Source organism: Cryptotermes secundus, unplaced genomic scaffold (assembly GCF_002891405.2).
Source record: "Cryptotermes secundus unplaced genomic scaffold, Csec_1.0 scaffold407, whole genome shotgun sequence".
Classification (NCBI taxonomy): Eukaryota; Metazoa; Arthropoda; class Insecta; order Blattodea; family Kalotermitidae; genus Cryptotermes; species Cryptotermes secundus.
Window position 1 is genome coordinate 2,906,886 of NW_019741981.1, and position 27,050 is coordinate 2,933,935.

Here is a 27,050-nt window from a genome sequence, read left to right on the forward strand (position 1 = left end):
TTTTATTAGGTTGGATGAATTACGATTAGTTTCTTGTTGTTAGCTTTTTGGTCTAAAATTAAAGCAGAACTGAATTACTTAATCAGTGAATTAATTAATAACTCCATTTTGAACATGGTTTAATTTTATAGACTGTTTTGAGTGTTATTCTGGGGCAGCTAATTATGTTTGTGACATTCAGCCGAAGAATGTAGTTTTCTAATTTAATACTGCGCTCTTGCTGTTGTAGGAAAAGAAGAAACGTGTTTCATTTGATAATCGTTTCTGCCATGCTAATGTTGTGGCAGGAAAAGCTGTGGAATATATGAAGACATTAACAGAGGAAATTGAAAATGTGAAAGACAGTGACCTTGAAAGTCTTGCTGAGAAATTTCCAAGAGGTGGAGCTATTGCAATCTTAGAAAACCATCCTGAACTTCTTTCAGATTGTAAGTTAACATATTCATTATCAGCAACAGCAACTGCTATTCAGACAGGTGTGCTATCCCAGTACAACAGACACATTACTTCTTAGTCATAAAAATATTTCATTTTTCCTTCAATGGACTTAGGCAATCACTAGGACAGCTTTCCAGATCCTAGGATAAGCTCTGAGGAATGGTTTTCACCATACATTTATAGAATACAGGGATTAATTTTCCACTGAGAAGTGTCCGTGGTACAGATTTAACCCACAGGATTGAGAGGATATAAATCAATTTAAATAAATTGAGGATGAAAGAAATTTGGATTTAACTTCACTACAGTTTATATACAAAGACTAAAATGCCAGTAATTTCTATAATTTTTAATCAAGGAAGCACACCTTCAGTGTGATGCAGCTGTTTCTGTTGGCAGAATTCCTGTAATAAAACATTGCTCAGTAAGTGGCAGTTCTGTATTATGAAAGAAATGCTGGCCCAGCACTTTATATTATACGACTGTATTTTACAAAAGAGGTCCTCTGGGAACATTATTAAATTTTGAACTGTGCTATTCATCAACCTCTAAAGGAGTTTCATTTATCATTTTGTGATATATCCTTATTCTGTTAGTTGTTCAGGTCAGCGACTTCTGTGTGCTGGTTGTACCCTCTTTTTCCTAATTGTAGTTTCATCAGTATGGTGGATGGAAATCTGGGTGATAATGTAGTCATGAGACATATTTTTATAGCAGGGTGCAGCAGCATAATTTGCTGATTTGAAGGGTCAGTAAAACAAAAGATGTTATAGGTATCATAATTATTTTTTCTCCATATTCTACAGCATTGGAAATTTACGTTTACTCTGTTTCAAAAATTGTATCCAACAAGTGATGCCCCCCATTGGCGATACACTGATTTGCCTGAATTCTGAAATGTTGGTTGACTATTTCCAGCATAGCGATGGGTATGTTGGCTGTGGTTTGGCGAATATTCTCCTTCAGTTGAGCAAGGGTCCTTGGACGATCGGTGTAAATGAGGAATTTCAGATACCCCCATAAGAAATAGTCACAAGGGACTGTATCGGGTGCGTGCGCTGGCCATTGAAGATCGCCCCTCAAAGAAATCAGGCGCCCAGGGAAGTGCTCCTGCAAAACACGCATTGCAGTTCGTGCCGTGTGTGCTGTGGCTCCATCCTGCTGAAACCACACATCCCCAACATCCATTTCGTCAATACTTGGCAAAAAAAATTCTTCGATCATTTTCACATAGCGAACAGAATTCACTGTAACTGCAACCTCATTCTCTTCAAAGAAGTAGGGACCAATAATCCCTACACTCGACAGTGCACACCAAACAGTTACACATTCACAATGAAGGGGCCTCTCATGAAGTTCTCGGGGATTGTTATCACTCCAGTAGCGCATGTTTTGCTTGTTCACGCATCCAGAAAGATGGAAGTGAGCCTCGTCACTAAAGAACACAAGCGCATCATCAGGCAAAGTTTCAAGGAATGCTTCATGTTGCCGAGCAGCAAAATCACGTTCAGTAAGTTCTTGCACCACGGCCAACTTGTAAGGATGAAAGTGGAGGTCATCATGAAGAATTCGCCTCACAGAACGATGAGACATTCCAAGGGCACCTGCATGCTTGAGTGCCGAGGGCCGAGGAGATCGCAAAAGAGACTGCCTTACTGCCTTGATGTTTAGGGGTGATCTGACGGGCCGTTCCCCTGATCTTCTCTTTTCCACACTGCCAGTTCTCCTGAATGTGTTTGCCCATGTAACAATTGATTGCCGACCAGGAACACGAGCTCGTGCGGAAATATTGAAGTGTGCGCGGAATGCTCACTGTGTGGCGACGATTGAGCAACCGTTAGAAAAGTAAGCCTCTACGGCAAACGCGCACTGTTCCTTCGTCCAACGTATTCTTGGTACTAAAGTGGTTGGAAGAACAAACGTCCCGATCCACCCGTTCGAATGAGACCATCCACACCCTCTAACAGCCAAACCTCGCTTCCTGGCGCCAAATTCAAATCAGCAAATTATGCTGCCACACCCTGTACATTGAAACCCCCATTTAAGATTTCTCTGGAAATCAGTGGATTTGGTTACTAAGTTGTAGAAAATCTTAAGAGGAGGAAATTTAACACTGAGATTATTGATTCGGGATCATTGAAATTGGATGTAAAATACAGTTAAATCATAAATTGAGCAATATTAAATGGGCGTTCCACTGTAGTAGTAAAATAGAATTCTTATGTAACAAATACACACGAAAAAGTTAAATAGTTCCGTCCAGTGTGACTGGTTAAGATTTTCTTATATCAATTATTCATGCCCATACATGTTTCGGTCTTCAGAGACCATCTTCAGAGTGACACCTTTACATCGATACTATTAGAAGCCACCATTACAGTAAATGTTCTAAAAGTTAAAATATATACAATCAATATAAACAATATACAATTGGCTGTAAAATCTAAAGTCTCTACAACTACAGCCGCTGTTCCAATACTTTAAAATATTTATAATTAGTTTGTTAAGATTTGTTAAGTAAAAGTAAAAACAACACAGCGGGCCACAAACACATACAGGACAACATTAAAGAACCCTCTTCTCGAGAACGACAGGACACACATTCAGCCCCCGTCAAAAGAAATAATAAGAGGGACGACACGAACCAGCTTGGTTTATGAATTCCAATACAATCTTATCAAACTGACTATAAATATTTTAAAGTATTGGAACAGCTGCTGTAGTTGTAAAGACTTTAGATTTTACAGCCAATTTTATATTGTTTATATTGTATGTATATATGTTAACTTTTAGAACATGTACTGTAATGGTGGCTTCTAACAGTATTGATGTAAAGGTGTCCCTCTGAAGACCGAAACATGTAAGGGCATGAATAATTGAAATAAGAAAATCTTAACAATTCACACTGGATGGAACTATTTAACTTTTCTGTGATATTAGTGTGATGGACCAGAATGAAACAAATCAAAAACAAATACACAGTTTAATATAATACAATTAAAATATGTGGCAGTAAAGAAATTATATAAGAATGTACCATGGATTTAACTATTAGTTCCTATCTCCTTGGCAGTAACAGTGTGTTTTCTTGTTAAGTTCTCAGCTTTTTGTACTGAACCAGATGTCTTTTGACAATCCAGATGAGCAGATGGCTCTCAAGTATGCTGCCAGAGGCATCAAAGCTCCCATCAATGTGCTTTGGATGGACCTGTTTGTGAAGGGGCAGGATGCTGAAGCCAAGAAGTTGTGGGATGAACATCTAGCTGGATCTTCTCGTATCATGTTCCAACACATTCTTCAGGAGGCTCAGGAAAAGCGTGATGAAAATATTGCTCGCAAGCTTATTGCTCTGCTTCAGGGTACTGCTGTATCGGAAGGGGTTCGTGGTAATGCATATAGCTGCCTTCTTGATGTCCTTGGTAAGTAGTTAGGTCTGACCGTTTGTCGTTTGTTGATTGATTGTTACATTATTCAACTGCAGAGGTTATTAACACTTTGCGGACCGGTGATTTAAATATTTAAATCACCCTGGGGACCGGCATTTTTATACCTACTACCATAACTTGGCATTTGACCGGGTAAACTGGACCAAATTAATGCAGATCCTAAAAGAAATGTGTATCGATTGGCGTGAAAGAAGATTGATTAGCAAATTGTGCATGGATCAGAAAGTTAGAGTACGACTGGACAGAGGGGAGACAGGAAGTGTGCAAATTGGAAGAGGAGTTCAACAAGGATGCTGTTTATCACCAATTCTGTTCAACTTGTACAGCGAATGCCTTGCCAAGGAAGCTCTGGATGGGCTCGGAGACTTCAAAGTAGGAGGGCAAATTATTCAAACTGTGAAATATGCAGATGACCTTGTGTTAATGGCTAAGGAAGGTACAAATATTTAAATTAAGCTAATTTAGCTAATATTTAAAGATACTGTTAATGTGTAGTGTAAATTTACCAGTGAATTATGGGTGTGAAATTAGATGCTAAAGACATTTTATCATAAAAAGAGGGAAATAACAGTTATGTAATTAGGAGCTTCAGAATTTGTATGCTTCATGTAATATTATTAGGGTGATTAAATTGCGGAGAATGAGATGTGTGGGATATGAGCAGATTTAGGGGAGATGTGAAATGCATACAGAATTGTAGTCTGAAAATGGCCAGGGAAGAGACCATTCGGGAAACTAGGCACAGATAGAATAATATTCAAATGAATCTTAGAGAATTAGGGGTGTAGGTGTGGAGTGAATTCATTTCGCTCTGGACAGGGCCTGTGTTGGGTTTTTGGGCGTAGGATGTGAAACCTTTGGGTTCCATGAATAGAAAATCTCATTGCTAATGGGCAGTCACTGAAAGAAGACTGAACCATGGAGTTGATTAGTTAGTTTTAATCTGCAAACCAGTGAACAGCATTTCCTAATATTTTGTGAAACACAGTTACCCCTGGCTCTGAACATCATGTCATAAAATCATGTAGAAGGCATGGAAGTACACCCCTGTGCTTTCTTACCTTTAGTACTACATGGAGATGACAGTGATTAGTATACCCCAGGAAGAACCCCAGTGCCCACGAGATAATACTCATTGGGTGGGTCCCAAATTAATCTCTGGTCCAGTGGCTGGATTATCTTAGTAAAATGACTGGCTGCAGCCTAGACAGCCAGTATTGAGTTTTTATTAGGTGTAGGGACTTTTCAGCTTCCTTGCCTCTAGGGCACACCCAGCCTATGCATGAATATTGGCAGTAGCATTTTAAAATGTTAGATATGTATGTCTGCCTTATATCTAAAAGCATAATTATTTTTTTCAGTGAATACTGAGAAGTATGATGATGCACTTGTGGCCCTGGAGGAAGCTGTGAAAGACGTGTGCTTGGAAAACATGAACAGAGCAACCCTCTTGAGGTTACAGATTGGACTCCAAAATCAAGGGAAAACATTTCCATTTGAAGTGCCACCTAAGGTAAGAAACTTCATAATAATCTCACAGGTTTAGAATGACTGTGCACAGGGTTTGGATTGGTAATCAGATTTATTGAACACTTACATAATATAACTATAACAGTTTCACTGAGTTACTTTCCAAAGATCACTGTAAGAACAGCATACATAAAGTCATCTCAGTCTTCCCTAGACATTGCTCAATAGCAGCTTCCAGCAGCGGACATTCCTCTTACTCTGGATTCCTTAACTGTCCATGGCCTCAGCTACAGCAGCTCTCAACTGACTGTCACTAATTGTTCTGCCTATAACATCTTGGCAAGGACTGCACAAAAACACCATTCATCTGTTGCTTGTTCCATTTTTGCAAAGCCATTACTCAGTAATGGTTGGCTATGGCTGCTGTTTTTGTGACCATTGCCTATTAACAGGTCTACATGCCACAATATTGTCACACATTAGAGTGACTCTAGACATGTTTTGGATTGATAGCTGGATTTATTGGACACTGTTACAGCTCGTGACTACACTTCACAGATCACTTTTACATACGGACTAGTGTTTTCAGTCACATTGCTTGGCAGCCGCTTCCAACGGTGGATGTTGTTCTGCTTCTGGGCTCATGTCCTCACGGCTGGTGACCATCCTATGCCAATCTCATGCTCTTGACAGCTGGCTTCAGCCAGTACTTCATCCAGCTGCTAGCTCCCAGACTAGACTGACTTCCAACTGCCAACCTCCAACATCAGGTTTCAAGTCTTGACTGGCTCCCAAGTCAAAGTAACCCACAGTGCACAATTGACTCCTTATGTAGCCTTGCTGTGAATTGTATAGGAAACAGTTCCTCTGTTGTTGCACGCATACCTGTTGCCATGGCAATATGGCATGGACCTCATAGAAAACACCGAGTTACATGCTGTTCCCTGGCAATGGACGTTTCTTCTGGCTCAACATTTCATGCTTTGAGCAACTATGCCACATTGCTTCGCATCATTTGGCTATGTTTCTGTCCTTTGGTTATCATTAAAAATGGCTGACCATTTAAATGCTCGTGTCGTTAAACAACGTGAACTTTCATGTAGTGCTTTAATTAATTCGGTTAATTGCCATTTTAATGAAGATACTGAAATTCACTCCAAAACATCTTAGTTCACCACAATCAATATATTTAGCACAGTTAGAAATTGGTAAGAATTTCACTAATTTTAATAATGAGATTCCTGACTTCTGTTAGAGTATAGGTTCTCACAACAGTGACTAAAGAATGCTGTCACCTGGGATGGCATGCTGCATAGCCTAATACAGTGGTTCTCAACCATTTTTGCTTGTGACCCACTTCTGAGTTTCATTCACTTCTGTGGGCCCCAACCCTGCATATTGTTTAATTACAATAAATGTAATATTTATAATAAATATGTACTTTATCAACTGCACTTTTATTTATATAATGTATTATTCATTTATAATATCAGGAATATTAATTTATTAATTTTTAAAATTTATTACTGCACTAATTTTGCAACTTTTTAAAGATATGACAAATTTGGAAGTCAGTATTCATAAAAATTACTTTGGAAGCTTTTCTATTTAAAATAAATACAAAAATGCTGTGATCAGTTCACAGAATTTTTCTTTTATATACCAGTTCACAAGAAGGGTGATAAAACTGACTGTAGTAATTATCGTGGGGTATCACCGCTATGAAATTACTGGGGATCATCGGTGTGGCTTTCGACGTACAGACCAACTGCTGTAAAGATCTTTTGCATTCATCTGATACTGGAGAAAAAATGGGAGTACAATGAGATAGTATATCAGCTATTCTTAGACTTCAAGAAAGCCTATGATTCAGTTAGGAGGGAAATATTGTACAATATTCTGATAGAGTTTGGGATACCCATGAAACTAGTTAAGCTGATTAAAATGCGTTTAAACGAAACTTATAGTAAAGTCCGTATAGGTAAACATTTTTCTGATAAATTTCCTATCCAGAATGGTCTAAGACAAGGAGATGTTTTATCGCCACTCCTTTTCAACTTTGCTTTAGAATATGCCATTAGGAAGGTCCAGGAAAACCAGGTGGGACTGAAATTAAACGGGACACATGAGCTGTTGGCCTCTGCCGATGATGTGAATCTACTGGGTGATAATATAGATACCATAAAGATAAACACACAAACTTTAATTGATGCAAGTAAGGAGGTTGGTTTAGAAGTAAACACAGAGAAAACTAAGTATATATTGCTGTCTCGTCACCAGAATGCAGGGCAAGATCATGACATAAAGGTAGGAAACAGAGGTTTTGAAAATGTGACACAGTTCAGATATTTGGGAACGATGATAACAAATGAAAACCTGATTGAGGAGGAAATTAAGAGCAGATTGAACTGGGTCAATGCTTGCTACCATTCAGTCCAGAACCTTTTGTCTACTTGTCTGCTGTCCAAAAATATAAAAATAAATAATAAAAAAATAAAAATAAAAAATATATAAAACTAATTTTGCCTGTTGTACTGTATGGGTGTGAAACTTGGTCTCTGACATTAAGGGAGGAACATAGACTGAGGGTGTTTGAGAACAGGGTTGAGGAGAATATTTGGGCCGAAGAGGGATGAAGTGACAGGAGGTTGGAGAAAACTGAATAATAAGGAGCGTCATAACTTGTACTCTTCTCCAAGTATAATTAGAATGCTCAAGTCAAGGAGTATGAGGTGGGGAGGGCATGTAGCATGAATGGGGGAGAAAAGGAATGCATATAGGATATTGGTGGGAAAGCCAGAAGGAAAGAGACCACTGGGAAGACCAAGATGTAGGTGGGTGGACAATATTAAAATGGATCTTAGAGAGATACGATGGGATGGTGTGGATTGGATTGAGCTGGCTCAGGATAGGGACCAGTGGAGGGCTCTTGTGAACATGGTGATGAACCTTCGGGCTCCATAAAATGCTGGGAAATTCTTGAGTAGATGCAGAATTGGCAGCTCCTCAAGAAGTGCTCAGCTGCATGAGTAAGTAAGAGGGAGGATACTCAGATTCTATTGAAAGCTAATAATTTGCTTGTAATGAAAGTTCAGGTTATTATGAAATGTAATGCTTAGTTGTCAAAAAATATTAGCTAGATTTTGTAACTTAACTACAGAGTAGGGAACTGCCCCTATAATAGAACTTCCAGATATGCTGGATACTGAACGGAAGGACACCTGAAATTTACTGAGAAGGTGGCAGTAAAATTCATGAGAGGAGTGGGAGATAGTTAGAAAAATAAAGGATCATTTTTCCAGTTAACCATTTCGTTAGGGCTTTGCCCACTCCGAGAAGGTGATTACCTGTTTACCAGTACTTGGAATTCCCAGATTTGAGGTTGTGGTTTAAGTACAATAGGTTTTGTCCCTTCTAAGTAAGATACACAAAAACCGGGATATTTAGTTATTTGTACTGACAATATGGCATTTATTTGTTTTTATATTACTAATAATTAAATTTTAGAGGTGAAATTTTCGTGGCCAACTTAACAGTTTCCTTGGCCTCCCATTTTTCCGACTTCTGCCTGTGTCCCCTGTTGAGAACCACTGGTCTGATAGACTCTGGAGATGGAGGCAGTACATTCCTCTTAATGTTAGTAAACTTTTACTAGATTACCGTGTAACATCCCAGAAAACAGTACTCTTCTTCTTGAGCTATGTTACAGTACCGTGAATACAGCAAGTAGGTCAATATGCATAGCCATTTTTTATTGTGAAATAAAGATCTATAGTACTTAATTTCACTGAATAATCAAATATGATAACAGTTTGGCATGTGTGATTGAATTTCTCACAAATGAATCATTCTACCACTAATTGGAAATGCATGCTCCAATTTGGAGTACGCATGTATACATGAAATTTATTTAGAATTTTGCATACTTTATTGGATGTTCATTTGATGCAAATGGAATTTTTTTGATGTGGAACTAATTTTAAACAAGCAGATGCTTAGTGTTACTTTAGAATATACCATTAGGAAGATCAAAGAAAACCTTGAGGGACTGGAATTGTATGGGACACATCAGCTTCTGGTCTGTGTGCTTATGTTAATTTGTTGGGCAAAAATATAAATTACATAAAGAAAAACACAGGAACTATTAAGGTGTGTCCACATTACTCGTGCTCATGTGACTCACTATGCTCACGAGTAACGGAGATAAGCAAATTTTAAATTTAAAAACTATAGCCAATAAATTAAAATACAACTACAGCCTATACACACTATGAGTAAATATATGGATCCTCACATGGCAAAGTCTGGCGAGCAACTGAAGTAGCATGGGCAAAGATTTACGAGCACAAGTAAAAGCCAGATGAGTCTCCCGATGAGCATGAGCATGAGTAATGTGGACGCACTTTTAGACGGTAGTAGGGATGTTGGTGCGGAAGTAAATGCAGAGAAAACTAAGAATATGTTCATGTCTCGCAGGGTGAACCAGTAATATAAACATAGCTAGTAATTTTGAGATTCAAAGTATGTACAATGGTGAATAGGATGCTACTGTCTTCTGGGATATAAGCAGACTAAATGGCATCACACTCCAGAAGACAGTAATTTTTATGGCTGATGAATCATTACAGAAACGTGGCACAGTTAAAATATTGTGAAACAATAGTAACAAACAAGATTTCATTTACAAAGAAATTAAAAGCACGATACATTTAGGAAACTTTTCCTACCATTTAGTGTTAAATTGTCCATCTTCCTATCTTCTGGCTGAAAATGGAAAGCTTAAAATATACAAAACTTATAATATTTTCTCATGTTTTTGTATTGGTATGAACATGATCTCTCACAGTAAGCAAGGAATACAGATTAAAGGTGATTTCAGATCAGGTTGCCTAGGAGTGTATAACGATATAATAGGGTGGAAGTAAGAGAAAAGGGGGGGGGGGAAATGCATAATGGAGTGTTATAATTTGTACTCTTCTTTGTGCAAAGAATGTTTAAAAATGAAAGAATACTGTTGTTTATATACAGTAATGTTTATTGCTTAATCAGTTTCAGATATTATATGATTCATATTGTGATTAAATTACCAATAAACCACACATGTATATATATTTTCTTAAATTTTTCATGAGTATGGTTTCTTTTTCTTTACAGAATGCAAAAAGCAGTAGTTCCAGTTCTAGTGATGATGAACAATCAACCATTGAAAATAAACAGTAAAGAGAGTGTGATTATATCATTACATTTATTCTTATTTAAGCATTGATTTTTATTTCTTGTTATTCACTAGTTATAGTTACTGTCTGCATGTTTTGTATTGAAAACTTCCAATCTTAAGTAGGTCCCATCATTTAATACAAGTAATATCTGTGGTTATATTTTATAATGTCTACAGCCTTCTGTGTCGCAGATCCCTCAAGTCTTGATATGTACAGTTGAGGAACATGAGTGATAAGCAGTCTGTAGTAGAATTTGTCATTTCTGTGTACATAATGGATACATGAAATGATAAGCTGTTACACAATAAAAACAAAACAGTCCAAACTGTAACATCCTTAAAATAGTTACTGGTATGTGAAATAAATGCTGGAAGAACCTCAGTCAAGAGTCAAAGTAACTGTGATGCTAGAGGCAGCAGGGGCCATTTTGCGTGTTCAGTATGTAGTATCAGATTCCAAAAATTATGGACATGTAACAATTTCTGGCAGAAAGACAACTTAATATAAATTGTTTTTAACATAATCACACTAAATTAAGATATGATCTCCCAAAGGTTAAAAATGTTTTATGCTAAATGCTGGGAGCTGGTATAGCGTAGTCGATATAGTGTCTGGCTATGGGCTGGGTGACCGAGGGGTCAGAGTTCGAGTCTCTATAGGGTCAAGAATTTTCTCTTCTCCACATTGTCCAGACTGGCTCTGGGGCCCACCCACCTTCCTATTCAATGGGCACCATGGGCTCTTTCCCCAGGAGTAAAGCAGCCGGGGCATGAAGCTGACCACTCACCTCCATTGAGTGCCAAAGTCAAGAAAATGTGGCTCTATACATCCACTCCCCCATATGCCTTCATGGCATAGTGCTTAATTAGTTAAGCACAAGGACAGCTTTACCTTTACGCTAAATGCTGCTTATTTAATAAATCACAATTCACCGAATACAGGAAAGCCATAGTTTCATACTGGGCTTCATCTGGGACCTGAGAAATATACATCACCTGTGAGGACACTAAATTTGGATTTCTATGTATATGGAAGCACCCATAAGGTAAGATTTCCTTTTTGCCAACAGTAGGCTGGCAGAGAGGGGACATACAGCTTAAAATGGGATTTGAGCCATGTTGGGGAATACATTCCTTAAGTAATAACATAAAGTCACCAGATACCCATTAAATGTTACTTTCTGTGTTTTGACAATTGAGTCTGTGTAATCAGTTTGCTGGAAAATAGTGTGTTCTTTTTCAGTAATCAAACAATCCTCCAGTCCACTCAAGTTTGGTCACTGACTTGCTTTTGGATTCATAGTCCTCAGTCAGAAGGATGAAAAGTTTTTACATAGAGTTTGCAATAAGGTCAGATCACCATGCCTGCGAGTAAACTAGTATATGGTGAAACTCAATAACTTCAATGTTCTGTACCTTAGTTCAGCTGTGTAAGGGATCATATTGCTGACTAAGTGGCAAAAGTTAAAACAGTATAGTTAACCATATGAAGTTTCTGGCTGATTTTTTTTTAAGTATCTGGTCTTAGTAGCTGGCTGAGCATGTACACCTGTATGAGTGTCTCCTGAGGAATGGGCTGGGGAGAAACTGTGGAGTCTGGAGGCATGAGGATGCTAACAGTCAACCCCTTACCCACCACCTGCTGACATGGAGATCTACATACAATGGATAACCCTAGCGTGTTTTTGATTTTATTCATGTGAACCATGAATGGAATTAAGGGCCAGAGTTGGCTTAGTATTGAATTTTACTAAGGGAGTAGTTAAATGAGCACATACTACAAAAGACTGTGGGGTACTTCCAGTGCTTCTAAGTAACGTTTTTTGTAGATAGTGTTGTAGTGAACTGTTGAGCATCTGCTGGCATGTTCCCGTTTTAGTATAAGTATTCTTACGTTATTCCAGGAACCCAAAGGCATTACCAGTAGATGTATGTATGTAAGGGGTGGGCCATAAAAACCGGCCCCCGCACTGTGACCTTCAATCATCTATTGTGCTTTCCCTTGGATTAGCCCTTTATTAATCCTACACTTTTAATAAAGTGTAGGACCCTGCTTATGGGGGCATCATAAAAGTCACTTGGGTAAGTGATCCTACCACCCATCTTAGTTGAGCTCTGTTTAATCTCAACAGATTCTTTGTTCTTCTGGCAGAGGGTCCTGATATAAAACCCTCTGCCTGTTTGAGTCCAATTATGGATTCCCAGTGCTTTTTATGGTTTCTGTCAGTCCAGTCACTGGTAGCGTGGGTCAGGATGGGTCTTAGATGTAGAGTAACCCACTGTCATAGTCTTTCCTTCTCTTCCCATGCAAACATTGGTAGCTTAGCACTGGGAGTCAGGAGAAGTATGCAGCCATTCATTACACTTTGTATGAGGGGTCTCTTAATCCTCACCATGGGTATCCATTATACTGGTGACAGCAGTCAGATTTCCTTGACTAATGAATACTGTTCATTGCTTTTATTAATAGAATTCTTTTAAAAAATGGAAAATACAGTAATCATGTGGACTTTTATACAACTATGTTGAGGTTACAGAAAGAAGTCCCATGGGACAAGTCTCTCTACATCCCTCTACATCTACATACACTTTTACCCTCTGTTCCACCCACCCAGGTGTCTAGCCATTCTGTTGATACCTTCTCTCATGCACAAAATGCTCACATTTTATTATACAGACAAATCAAGCAGTTTCATATTCTGTAATTCTTCAATCCTTCTGAATTAACCAATATTCCCAAATGCCTCCATTTTAGATTTGTACAGGGTGTACTTCAAATATCTGGAAGGTGAGATCTTATAGATTTCAGTACCTCTGATACTAATAGATGTGTTTGTAGCAAGTGATCATACAAATTTCATACATCAAATTGTAATGGATGATTCATTATACTGAAGCCATGGAGGAAAAGTTGGTTGGATGATGGGGATTATAATGCTCAAGGTTTTCTACTCTGCCTGTTTTCTCCAGGCCCCTTTGGCCTGTGTCAACCGTCCAAAGATAATTAAAAAGGTAAAGCTGTCCCTGTAACAGGCCGTGGCACTTTGAGGCTCCTAAATTTTCTAGACAGTCAGCTCACAGATGGCGGTGAGGTTGTCAGCCTCACACACCAGCCACTCTTTACCCCCAAGATTTTTCATACTCATTTCTGTTAGAGGCTGAGTCAACCCTAGGGCCATAATGGGCCATAAGGCAGTCGTGTACAAGATCCCCCCCCCCAATCACTCTTCAGCCTTTACATTAGAAATTTGTTATGTAAACACAAGAAACTTCCAGATGAATTAAGTAAATGTTATTGTGTATTACTATTAATTATCACATACTAATACTATTATTCTCAGGAATATTTTGTTTCATACCTCAGTCATATGTGTTTTCATTATAGGTATTACACATTCACCATTATTTTTCCCCTTACTTACTTACTTATTTATGGAGCTGAACTGCCAATTCTGCAGCTACCCAAGAATTTCACAGCATTTTATGGAACCAGAAGGTTCATTACCGTGTTCACAAGAGCCCTCCACTGGTCCCTATTCTGGGCCAGATCAATCCAATCAATACCATCCCATCCTATTTCTCTAAGATCCATTTTAATACTGTCCACCCAACTAGGCCTTGGTCTTCCCAGTGGTCTCTTTCCTTCTGGCTTTCCCACTAATATCCTATACACATTCGTCTTCCCCATTCGTGCTACATGCCCTGCTCACCCCATCCTCCTTGACTTGATCATTCTAATTATACTTGGAGAAGAGTACAAGTTATGAAGCTCTTCATTGTGCAGTTTTCTCCAACCTCCTGTCACTTCATCTCTCTTCAGTCCAAATATTCTCCTCAACACTCTGTTCTCAAACACCCTCAGTCTATGTTCCTCCCTTAATATCAGAGACCAAGTTTCACACCAATACAGAACCACAGGCAAAATTATAGTTTTGTATATTCTAATTTTTATGTTTTTGGAGAGCAGACAAGAAAAAAGGTTCTGGACTGAATGGTAGTATTTTTTCCAAAAAACTTTATTTCTGAAATCATGGTGCATCTTACACAGCTGCAGGTACTGTAACACTAATGTGCCATTTGAGGAAATAATACTACTACGTTGTGGTATTAGGAGCCGGTATAGCGACTGGCTATGAGCTGGATGACCGAGGTGTCGGAGTTAGGTCAAGAAGTTTCTCTTCTCCAAGTCGTCCAAACCGGCTCTGAGGACCATCCAGCCTCCTATCCAATGGGTATTGGGGACTTTCCCTGGGTGTAAAGCAGCAGGAGTGTGAAGCTGACCACTCACCTTCAGCTAGTGCAGAGGTCAAGAAAATGTGGATCTATACATCCCCTCCCCATATGCCTTCATGGCGTAGTGCTTAATTAGTTAAGCACAGGGACAACTTTACCTTTTACCTTCGCCTTACATTGTGGCATTATGCGACTGGCGTAATGTTCTACTGCCATCAAGCTTAGATTCTCAGAATATTTTATAAGTATTCTTAACATTCATGTCAGACACAAAGTACCCAAGTGCATATATATATGTATTAACTTTTAATAAATTTGCACTGATTATACAAGTCTCAAACCTTGATACAAGTACTTGCACCACATATACACAACCCTCTGCAACAAAATGTCCATATTGTTTACTATCACCTTTTTATAAAGACAGATCATAATACATTTCATAGAGTCAGTGCATATTGTAACACGAAATGCTGTCATTTGTTTACCTCGAAGAAGAAAATTTACTTAAATGTCTTTATATTTCATATCTTGGATTCAACTTGTGTTCTTAATGATAGATCACATACAAATCACTTATGATGTCACTGGAATAGAAACTTGGCAATGCCCAAATCTTCATGAAGAGCACCAATTTTACTGATTTGCAAGTTACTGCTCAGTTTCTAGGCTGATGTAAGAGAAGGACTATGCCAGAAATATAACAAAGAAAAGGAAGAAAAATATGAGCACAGCAAATATCTTGATCATGAGCCAACGGTTGGAGGTAATGTTTTGGAAATATTTGATAATTTCATTATGAGCTGCTTCAACATTCAGTTCTGCATCCTGAACATTTGTATCAATCCTGAAAAGAACCAAAATTATGTAAATACATCATGAAATATGAAGCAAAATCTGCCAACTTTAGTCTGTCTTCCCACATTTCTGTGTTCATAACTCTGCATCAATATTTGATTGTGAATCTCTGTGTTGTGATACTCTATAGTCTCACAGATGGCTGTCAACATTCTGGAGAGACCTAGTGCCTCACTCTCTACTATCCTAGGTTATTAGACAGTACCCTGAAGATGGAAGTAACCAAAGTACATGAAGATAATGAACAATGTGATTATAATTTTACTGTACAAATCAACACTTCTATCAGGGATTGTTTTCACCTGGTTCAGGATAAGCATGTAATAAGTGTTGTTTGTGTAATTCAAGATAGTCACAAGAGCATACCATAGAGAAGCTGCAGTAGGCATATGTACCATGTCCCCATGTGACAGACAAATGTTTTATGAATACCAGTAATATCCACCATACAGATATATTCACATGTTTGGGAATTAAAATTGTCCATAAAACTTAATATTCAAATTCTGACCTCTCCACCATTTCTTCTTGCTCCTTCACCATATGTGCCAGTTGTTGGAATATTCCACCAAGTTCAACAATTGTTGATTCAATGTTTTGCATTGTCTCAGCACGACTCAGAAGGTAGTTATCCTGAAGGCAGAGACAACGGATACAGCATTCAGAACTAAATAAAATATGACCACTTTCAAAGCAACTGTAGTAATACAGTAAACACTTGTCAGAGGTATCAAATACAACATCTGAAAGGGTGAACAAGCACAGCTGCAGATGAGTTTAAAAAAGGGAGCAATGAACGTTGAAGTAAAACTTCACATACTCCTGTCCTCAGTTTGAGATGGAGGTGATTGGTCAGCTTCATGCTCTGGCCACTTTAGTCCAGAGAAAGAACAATCAGGACATATTGGCAAAGAGAAAGATTCCTGTCCCTACCAGGAATTCAATGTTGGCTCTGCCAACTGAGCTGTACCAGTTCTCGTGGTTCTGTTACTATGCAGAACTCTACCAGGACTGCTTAAAAATCAAGTGCATGCAATAAGCCAAATCAAACAGCTTCTGCATTTCCAGCATTTGTGTTGACATTGCTGAGTAATAATATATGCACATCTAGAACTGGAGCTAAAGGCTGCAATTCGATACGTAATTTTACTACGTCTCCAACAAATTACATAAAATAACTTCCAGTTTATTCCTCTCAAGCTCAGTCTCCTATTTGAGAATGCCTGTGAACTTACAATTACACACTGTGATTACAATTCTCACCGTTTCATCATAGATCATTGCCTGCTTTTGAGTAGCTGGAAGCAGTGGACTGTATGCCTCCATGTTAACACTGACTTCATCAGTGAGCAATACAGAACCCTGGTGATGACCCGAGATAGCTGATGGAGGGAGTGATGAAGAGACAGGGCCCTGAGAGAACTGATCCTGGCGACTCTTTTGTTGTTTCAGATTCTGTGGAAGTAAAACATCCATTATGGAAAAGGCATGAAAGAAAAATTAACAGATCAAACTTTGGATGTTCTTATAAAAATGGAGAGAAAGTAATGACACAGTCTCCTTTTTGCAAAACGAATGTTGTAGTTTGGCCCTGCCTGGATGCAATGTAGTGAAACTCAGCATGGGTGGAAAAATACAGCACTGTTGCTAGATCTTCACTTCAACTCCGGACATCAAAGAGTGCAGTGAGAGTCTTCCAGCATTCAGAGTACAACATACTAGTATCTCTGGTGGAACAATGCTTGCAAATAAAACATCAACTGGCAACTGATGTGGCCAACACACAACTATTATCCAATGCTTTTTTTATTGTATTTTTATTTAAGGGCACTATCACTATCAAGACTATATAGCATCTGTGACAAGATTAATGAATATAGAGCAACCAGTGTAATGAGAATTGGCATGGGAAACTGAAGTAGTCGGAGAACACCTTCCCCAGTGCCATACTGTCTATAGATTTCACATTACCTGACCTTGGATCAAACTTGGGCCACAGCACACTGTCAGCCAATACTGCTTTTATGTTAACAGCACTGAGCACTAATATGTGACACTGAATTGCAGGCTGACTGTAGTTTTTTAAATTGGTTTTCTATATCAGTACATAACTGTCATTAAATTTTATTATCCTGCTTTGTTTTATAAGAAATTGTAGGCTTCTGATATTGTGACACATAGGCCATTTCTACAGGGTGGGGCACAGAAATTTCCTTTTTGTGAAGACGCATTGTGAAAGGGGGGGAGGTCGCAGAAAAGTGGGGATAGGCTTGGCGAACGCGGCATGTGTTTGCTGTCGAAACGTATTTTTCAAACAACCGTTCTTATGTGGCGAACGCAGCATGTGTACCATACTCACTTCGGAATTAAGCCCAGAGGTCCGTCTCCTGACCGGAAATCAATTGTTTTGTGGGTAGAGAACTTCAGGACAACCAGGAGTGTGGTGAAAAAATCACCAGGATGACAACGGACCGTTACAAAGCCAGAAAATGTGGAGGCAGTTCAACAGTCGATTTTGAGATCTCCAAGACACTCCGCTCGCAAACATGCAGTCACCCTAGACATATCCAATCGTTCAATGCACCAAATTCTTCACAAACATCTTCATTTACATCCCTATAAGATGGTTGTTGTGTGCAAGAATTGTCACCATGTGATTTCCAGAACCGAATAACGGCGTGCGAAACGTTATTGGAAACTTTACCCCCTGACGCACTTGTTTTCTTTAGTGATGAGGCATATTTTCACCTATCTGGATACGTCAAAAACCAGAATATGCACTACTGGAGTGGTAACAATCCCAGAGAGCTCCATGAGAGGCCACTTCACAGTGATAAGGTGACAGTATTGTGTGCGTTGTCAAGAGTTGGAGTTATTCACCACTATTTTTTTTAAGAAGACAATCATGCAGTTACTGTCAATTCACAGCAGTATGTGGACATGATTAACAACTTTTTCGAACCAGCTCTTGAAGAAATGCATCTAGGAAATGTTTGGTTCCAACAGGATGGTGCCATGGCCCACACAGCCCGAACTTCAATGACAGTTTTGAGGGCAAAGTTCCCTGGACGGCTCATCTCGCTTCGAGGTGACATCCCGTGGGCAGTGCACTCACCTGATCTAACGCCCTGTGATTTTTTTATGGGAATACCTCAAGGCAGAGGTTTTTAAACATCGCCCCACAAATGTGCTTCAGCTGAAGAATGTTATTCAGCAGGAAGTGGCCCAAATTCCAGTGCACATGTTGGAACGTGCAGAGGGGAACTTCATAAAACGGTGGCCACCACCTTCAAGATATTTTGTTTAAAACTACACGATTTAAAACTTTAAAGTATGTTCTTTCATTAGCTAAACATAAATTTTGTCTATCAGCAATAATTTATCTTTTATTTGCCTTAAAAAAAAGGTAGTTTCTGCACCCCACCCTGTATAACAATATAGGAATGTACATAAACATTATTTAAGTAATGAATACAGGCAACAACAGAAAACTGCCATTTCTATGCGACAGCCGATGCACACCTTCTCCCTTAAGAATGTGACAACAGTAGGGAATCCACTGTTACGAAATACACGCTGTGGCTGGTTAACTAGGTTATGCAACTATTCTGAATGGAAGAGGTTTTCTATGCAGTCCATGCCACAGCTATATGATGAGTTGTGAGCTGGAAGATTACAGCAAATTGGAACTAGCCGTTATGTGTCAGTTCTCAGTAGGAGATAGTCACGGGAAGTTCATAGTCGAAGAAGAATTAGAAGTTCTCTGAAGACTTAACGTGCGATTTGAACACTTTGTGCGTGCTGTAGTGCAGTGATATCTGGAGCATGACAGTTATAATTCCTGTATTAAAATCCGTTGCCAGGAAACGGATAGGGAAAACTCTGCAGAGGAATAGCCACTGTCAAAACCTGTTACCTAGCAATGACTAGTGCAAGCAAATATAGAAGACTTCATTCTGTGTGCTATAATTACAGTAATCTGGAGAGTGTTATAAATTGCATTTAAAACTAGTGAATATCCAGTAAATCAAATCACCAATCCAAACCCGCATCTTTAGTCACTAATACACGACAATATAATCATGTCTGTGCATCCCACCCCAGTAACTTCTGAACGAATTAAAGGATTTCTATGAAACTTTGTGTGAAATCATGCCACTAGATATCAGTATCAATACTGGCTATTCTAATTTCTTATCTTCATACAAAAATTGCACCACTGCAAACTACTGTCACAATGAGCTCTCTTAACATAGGATCACACAACTCTGGGTGGTAATATATCTTTGAATAATATGCAACTTTTTGTCATTGTACAGCCACATTGTAGCTGAATAGACTTTCTGCAGTATTTAGTTTTCAGTTTAACAGCAATAACTGGTGAGCCAGTAGAGCTAGGCATGTGAAATTTAGTATGAAGATACATCATAAACACTGATACACAAATGCTGCATCTTACATTTTTCATATCTTAACTGCGAAAATGGTGAAACTTTAATAATATTCTGTCAGCATATATAATATAGTAAGATCTGTCCTTGTAAAAGTAGATATAGAAAAGGCTCAGTAAGATGTACAATTACATAATAATTTATAGTTCTTCCTAGCGCATCCTATTTTATCCATAACAGTATACCTAAATATGGTTTTGCAAATGAATGTTTCAAATTGCTAAACATGTTATATGGGTATGTTCAAAACAAATACTACCAGTTTCACAATTCTGCTGTGAATTGGGATAAAGTTTGAAGGGTGTACTCCATGAAATAGTACAGGTAGTACTTTGTAGACCTGGCCTCTGGGTTGCACATGAGAAGAAGCATGGCAAGAAGTAGCAGGGCAGTGGCTGCACTGTGGAAGGGAGGTAAGGAGGGTGACATAAAAAACAATGTTCCTAGCAATGATGGGGCATATACAGACAGCAAAGTGACCTCATAAGCCTTTTATTTTTTTAAATAAAGAAGGTAGACCAAAAAGGCCCTGTTATAATCAATACATAGTGTAAAATCCTTGTCTCACGCATTGGACTTGACCACACTGACTGTGCCTTCTGTTGAGAACAGCTATGCCTAAGAATATGGGCACTACACATAATTCCTGTTTGGGTAAAGTCTTCTGAATTGCTGCACTGTGTAATCTCATACGCAGTTACCATAGTTTCAGAGAAGTCTGCTCCCTTCATCTCCCTGAAGATACAGGCAGCAGGTTTCCCCAAAACTTCAGTAACCTACCTACCAGACATGCTGTCATAACTCACAGATCTCAATCCATATACTTCACACAGCTCACTGTTAAGGATGAGCAGCTATAAAATAACCAGACTGATTTTTTGCCAACTCCCTGTAGCCTAGACAACAGTGTGCAGGGTGGCATATTAGCCTGTCTTCTCCCCTCCATCAACCCTACCACTTCCAAGGCCATACAGCCAATAATGTGGTAGCAGCCGTGTACCTCAGCTCTGTCGGAATTATGTTACATCTTAAAGTAGAGCAATGTGTCAATGTGAAATTCCTTGCAAAACTTGAAGAATCCACTGCAGAAACGTATAATTTGTTGATGGAAGTTTATGGTGATGAATGTCTATCTTGTACTCAAAGTTTTTGAGTGGTTCAAAAGATTTAAAGAGGGAAGGGGAGAGATCAAAGACGATCTGTGTCCTGGTCAGCCTTGCACACCAGAAACAGATGCTAACATTGAAAAGGTCGGTGAAATTGTTTGAAAAAACTCGTTGCCTGAGCATTCAAGCAGTTGCTGAATTAGCTAACATTGATAAAGAAAGTGTTCGAGAGATTTTACATGAACATTTTAACATGAAAAAAGTGTGCTCGAAGATTGTGCCAAGAAACTTTACTTCTGAGCAAAAGGAAACTTGAATTAAAATTTGTGCTGACATCCTTCAAAACACTGAAAATGATCCAAACTTTTTAGGAAATGTAATAGTTTGTGACGAATCATGCTTTTTTTTTTCAGTATGACCCGGAAGCTAAGTACCAATCCACACATTGGAAGAGTCCCAGGTCAACAAGAAAAAAAAAGCACAGAAAAACGAGTCAAATTTCAAAGCAGTGATGATCGTTTTTCTCGATATCCGAGGGATTGTTCACATTGACTGGGTGCCTGAAGATCAGACTACTATAAGGAGTATTTTGACAACCTTTCATGAACAGGTGAGAAGAAAAAGACCTGAAATGTGGAAGAACGACTGATGGATTCTTCACCATGATGTGCCAGCACACAATGCACTGTCTGTCAAGATGTTTCTGGCAAAGCACAAGATTCCCATGTTGGAACATCCACTTGCCTGATCTAGCCCTGTGTGACTTCTTTTATTTCCAAAAATCAAGTCTGCATTAAAAGGAATCCATTTTGAGTCCACAGATGCAGTTAAGGCAAAAGGGACGGAGGTAATGAAGAAGCTATCAGAAAAAGATAGATCATAGATCATAGAAAAAGATCATAGCTTCCAACAGTGGAAAATTTGCATGGAATGGTGTAGGAGTCAGGGAGGGGACTGCTTTGAAGGTGATAAACATTTCCATTGTGTGATTGATTGAATAACAGATTTTAGAGCATCAGTCCAGCTATTTTATAACTGCCCTATGTAGTCATCCTCCAACTGCCCTATGTGGACAAAATGGTGCTGGGGCACTAAAATCAATGCTTTACGTCAGCTGCAGCCCCTCTGCACTCCCAATATCTCTGAGAATTGTAAAGTTCTAATTTTTCTATGCACATACCTCTGTTCTAACTTCAAGAACTTGTTTGAATTCTGTAGACATGGATGCAAGCTTGGACTGTAAAGTGAGAACAACGTTCGACGAATGTGACAAAAGATGGTGACCATTCTGTTGTGACTGTCTCTGGTTCCGTGCTACTTCTTGAAGTTTTGCAATCTGCAGGTTTAGGCTATTTAAATCCTCCTTTATTATGTACGTCAGTTCCTGTATTTCAGCTGGCCGGTCATTGAAAAGTGATTTTCTCTTTGCCACTGAAATTAAAATACTTCATATGGTTGGCCTGAAGAGAAACACATATGTTGAAGAGGTAGTTCTTTATTTTATAATTAAGGTTCTCACAGTGGTGAATACAAAGAGTACTGCTTCTGTGATGTGAGATAGCACAATCACATAGACATTTACCAGAATTTCACAGGAATGTATTGCCTCCATCTTCAGAGTTGAAGGGTATGTCAAGCAAGCAGCAAGTTGCATGTAGTACCATATCCCAGGAGAAACTGTTCTTCAATTTCTGTATTTGTTTAACAATGCTTTATCAACTGAATGGCAGATTATGAATGACAAATTTTGAAAGCTGTGGAAGGGAGCAGCGGTGACATATTTTATTCTACATTTGCCTTGTGACTGGAGAACCTTAAAAAATAAAAAAACTTTAGTCAAGATATCGAGTCTCTGGGACAAGGAGTGAATCCCAGATAAACTATGATAAATTTCTCTCATTTCAGATGTTACTCACGTGTGTAAAGTGGCTCATATAGGCTTACTGTGTTGTTAAACATTTTTTAAAATAACTGCATATGTGAGGTCAAGGATCTAAAAAGTTGAACCCCAACACCCCACTTAATAGTTTAAAAAATGTTATTCTGAAACTCAGAGCCCTCCTATACTCAGAAGGTGAAAGGAAAACTAAACAGGGATACCAATTATATAAGATCTGAGGTTTTCATGGCGGCACCTATAAAGAATGCCATCTTCTGGGATGTGGTGCCATGCAGATCTTGTGTGAACTGACATCTCGGAGGAATGTATGGCCTGCAGCCACCTGTTCATGCTGGTTCCTTACTTGCGGATTTTTCTACCCTTAAGATGGAAGCGATACACACCTCCAAAACATTGGTTCACACAAGATCTACAAGGAACCACATCCCAGAGGAGAGCATTCTAAAGGGATACCAATTCACTAAAAGCTGTAAGAACAAAATACCAAGTCTGAACTAGTAAAGTCTAAACATAGTGAACATTTTTATAAATATGTATATGGTGCAGAAAAGAAACTAAATGAGGTCTTGCACCTTTGTGTTAAGCACTTAAGGTTTAATTGTTAACTGTTACCCATAAAAATATTTACATACTAGTATAAGGCCCATTGTCATTTCAACAAGATGCTGTTGAGCATAAATTCACTGTCAAGACAACTGTGAATGTGCAATATTTTTATAAATATCTAAAAAAATACTCAACCTCAATAAAGCAGTTCATAATTCACTTTAATACCAAATACACAAATGTGATCTACATGCATACTGAAGTACTAGAATTACTGCAATATTGAGAACTCGAGCATGCCTTCCACTGCCACTTATTGCTACAATCTTCTGTTCCTACTCAAACTGCTACTAACTCCTGGCATACATAACACAACAGTGAGCATTTATTCTCATTCTCATCTTCTGGTACTATTGATAAATGCATGCTAACATACAAATCTGATCAATGCATGAAAGTACAGTACATTTTCCTTGTTGCTGGATTGGATATGGAATCTGCAGAATTGGCCACAGTAATCACCAGTTCTCAACAGCAGTGAGTGCCATGAAAAATCTTGTTTCCAAATGCAAGGTACATGAATGTTAAGACTCAATCTGTAACACTGTCACTGTGGTCACATACCTCAGTGACTTAGTAACTCTTCATCCTGCTATGCATTCTGTTGTGAAATGGGCAAGGGCAAGACTGTGTTACCAAAACCAGAGGAAGACACTTTCAACCCGTTACAGCAATCAAAATTCAGGGCATGCAAAATCATATAACTTCTTGTTACAACATGTCATATTCAAATCATCTAACTTTCCCTACCTATAGTTCTGTACTACTGAAACATGTATGCATGTTGATAAACATTTTTCACTCAGAATGGCCTCAGGAATAATTTCCTGAAGTTACAACATAAAGTGATGGCCATGCCACAGATCAAGTGGTTAGTCGCTGGCTTCCCACCGTGGCGGCCCGGGTGCGATCCCAGGTCTGGTCAAGTGGGATTTGTGGTGGACAAAATGGTGCTGGGGCGGGTTTTCTCCGAATACTTTGGTTTCCCCCTGCCATTCTTCATTCCACCAAATTCTCCATCATCATAATCACCCAGGGCAGATACAATAGGCCAATCAGTGGCCGCCGTGCCGAGGGGACCCAGATGGACTCCAACGCCCACTAAGCGAATTTAAAAATTTTACAACATAAAGTCATGAAACACCCTGTATGAGGAAGAGTTATACTAAGCTTAGTCTTGCTCTGTAATGGATATTGTGCAGTGGCTTGCAGATTTATGCTGTATTTCTGTAGTCCTGATCATAAATTGGCCATGAACTTAACATTGATTTTAAGAGCTCTCTGACAACTTACATAAAGTGAGTTTTTCCAGTTTTGTGTATGTACTGCCTATATTCTTCCCTATAGTTCTGAAAAAAAAAATTAAATATTTATATAAGTAAATACAAATATAATACCCAATATCAAAAGAAGAAAGAAATGAATTCTTATAGGCAATTAATGTTGCAAAAGTATGACATTTTGAAAAGATTACTATATAGATTATCCTCAATCTTGTAAGACTCCCTTACTTCCAACGGCTTTCTTTACGCACTACATCTAATAATTTGCAGTTAAAATTAATTTTGAAGACACTGTAATCACTCATTAAAAGCATACTGTTTTGGTTGAAAAAACTAAATTCTTATTTTCATACAATAAACATAAAAATTGGATTATTGTGCAGCAAATACAAATACTATCCTAATTCAGTGGAAGGTTTGGAGGTTATACAGATTGGAACAGTTTTTATTTTAACTAGCACAGCCATTCTTACGTAAGTTTAATGCTGCTAGAATGAGCAACTGCAACCTGTATGTATCATACTCTACCTTGCAATCATCATAAATTCCGCATAACTCTGAATATATTTAGCTTTCCTGGGATCTCTTACAGCCATTGTCCTCTTGATATGACGTCCTTGCAAGGAACGGATGGCATTAACAAATTCTGTGGTCCTGTCTCGTGATGTCATTGTTCCTATAATGATGTTTTCTCTTTTCACAGGTATTATGTCCTCTATACTGTATCGCTGGGATTCTGCTGCTTTATTGGCATGGTGATGTGCTTGGGTTTGTTGGGACCAAGAGTCCTGCAGAGAATAGGATACCCCACTTGCAAGGATAAGGGGTGCCTGTTCTGACTCTGATCCACCACGTCGTCTCCTTGCTGTCATTTGATCATGGACACCGTGCAATTCTGAAATCTTTTATCATGGCTTTAGGTATACTGTCAATAAAACTTACCTACCACTAAAACCTAATTAACTGTTACTGCTACAATATGCAATCCAAAAGCTCTTGCCTGTCTAGCATACGGCAACCCTTGATTTAGTCTTGGTAAGTTAACACGTCAACATATACTGAAACTGATATATAATTTTAAATATGTTGAAATGAAAACGAAACCACGTTTAAAATAAAAAACTACTAGAAGCATCATGAGTCCTGACAAAATTCACATCTGAAACCAGTACTGGCAAATATTACTACATCCGACACAGTTTGTTCCTATAATTTTGCTATTATGATAACAAAAGCAAATTGAAAGTCAAACCTTCCTAAACTGTCGTTTGCCAATTGCAGACGTTGACGATACATTCACTACGTCACCATATAACAGCTGACATTTTCAACCATGGCCGTCTATAATCGTCCGTGATCTGTGTACGTCTTAGCTCTCACGGAAGATAATCCAGTCCGATCCAGTCTGTCAAGAGCGTCAAGAGTTGTCAGAGCGGGTCAGAGCTACTTTACGATTGGCAGTTTAACGCCAATCAGTTCATCTCTGGCGGTCTTAGGGCCAAGTCGCCTGAGATTCACGACCAGATTTTTTTTCTCAGCAGAACTGTTGCTGTAATAGTCCCTATGTAACATATCTGACGAGATTATGGGTTTATCTCTTATGAGTATGCTTCGTCTGCGTCAAGTATACGTATCGCACATATAACATACACAGTCTACGTGATTACGGGAATGCGTTCCTTCCCCGGAAACCAGACTGTGACATTGGTGAACGTTATTATATCGGATGAGAGGCATGAGCTTTGGGTCGTGGTTTGAGGCACTTTGGTTGTTATGTGCTACTACGGTTATGTGTGTAACAACAGAATTTCTCCATTGTTATGTATGTGAATATACATAAAAGGCTTTTATATATCAAATGTTAATCTTAATGACAGACCCGACCTCTCGTCAGAGAGGGCGCCCCAAATGGACAGGAGAGCAACTTTCACGCAGATGAAAACATCTGGGGCTCGACACCAAGACAGAGACTGACTGACCGTCAGATGCAACATGACTTTGACTTTGACTTTGATGTTAGTCTTAATAAAGCAGGGTTAGA

General features: G+C 38.7%; 2 protein-coding genes across 4 annotated transcripts in view; one reads left to right on the forward strand and one right to left on the reverse strand.

The window, feature by feature from the left end:
- Positions 1–10,737, forward strand: part of LOC111872927 (leucine-rich PPR motif-containing protein, mitochondrial) — a 62,090-nt gene extending 51,353 nt beyond the window's left edge. For both annotated transcript variants that reach the window (XM_023867220.2, XM_023867221.2), the window contains exons 18-21: positions 230–428; positions 3,579–3,857; positions 5,246–5,397; positions 10,509–10,737. In XM_023867220.2, the coding sequence (XP_023722988.1) occupies positions 230–428; positions 3,579–3,857; positions 5,246–5,397; positions 10,509–10,574 (696 nt within the window). In that variant the 3' untranslated portion in view covers positions 10,575–10,737. The remainder of the gene's footprint in view (positions 1–229; positions 429–3,578; positions 3,858–5,245; positions 5,398–10,508) is intronic.
- Positions 10,738–15,091: 4,354 nt separating this feature from the next.
- On the reverse strand, positions 15,092–26,385 carry LOC111872939 (syntaxin-5). 2 transcript variants are annotated; one of them, XM_023867240.2, is made up of 7 exons: positions 26,262–26,385; positions 25,538–25,911; positions 25,020–25,075; positions 22,401–22,651; positions 16,927–17,118; positions 16,175–16,296; positions 15,092–15,652 (listed from the first exon to the last, which is right to left on the reverse strand). In XM_023867240.2, the coding sequence occupies exons 2-7, from the start codon at positions 25,879–25,881 to the stop codon at positions 15,493–15,495; spliced, it is 1,125 nt and encodes a 374-aa protein (XP_023723008.1). In that variant the 5' UTR covers positions 25,882–25,911; positions 26,262–26,385; the 3' UTR covers positions 15,092–15,492. The 2 variants fall into 2 exon arrangements, with proteins under 2 accessions (XP_023723008.1, XP_023723009.1); XM_023867241.2 differs by lacking the exon at positions 26,262–26,385 and adding an exon at positions 26,010–26,255.
- Positions 26,386–27,050: the final 665 nt, after the last annotated feature.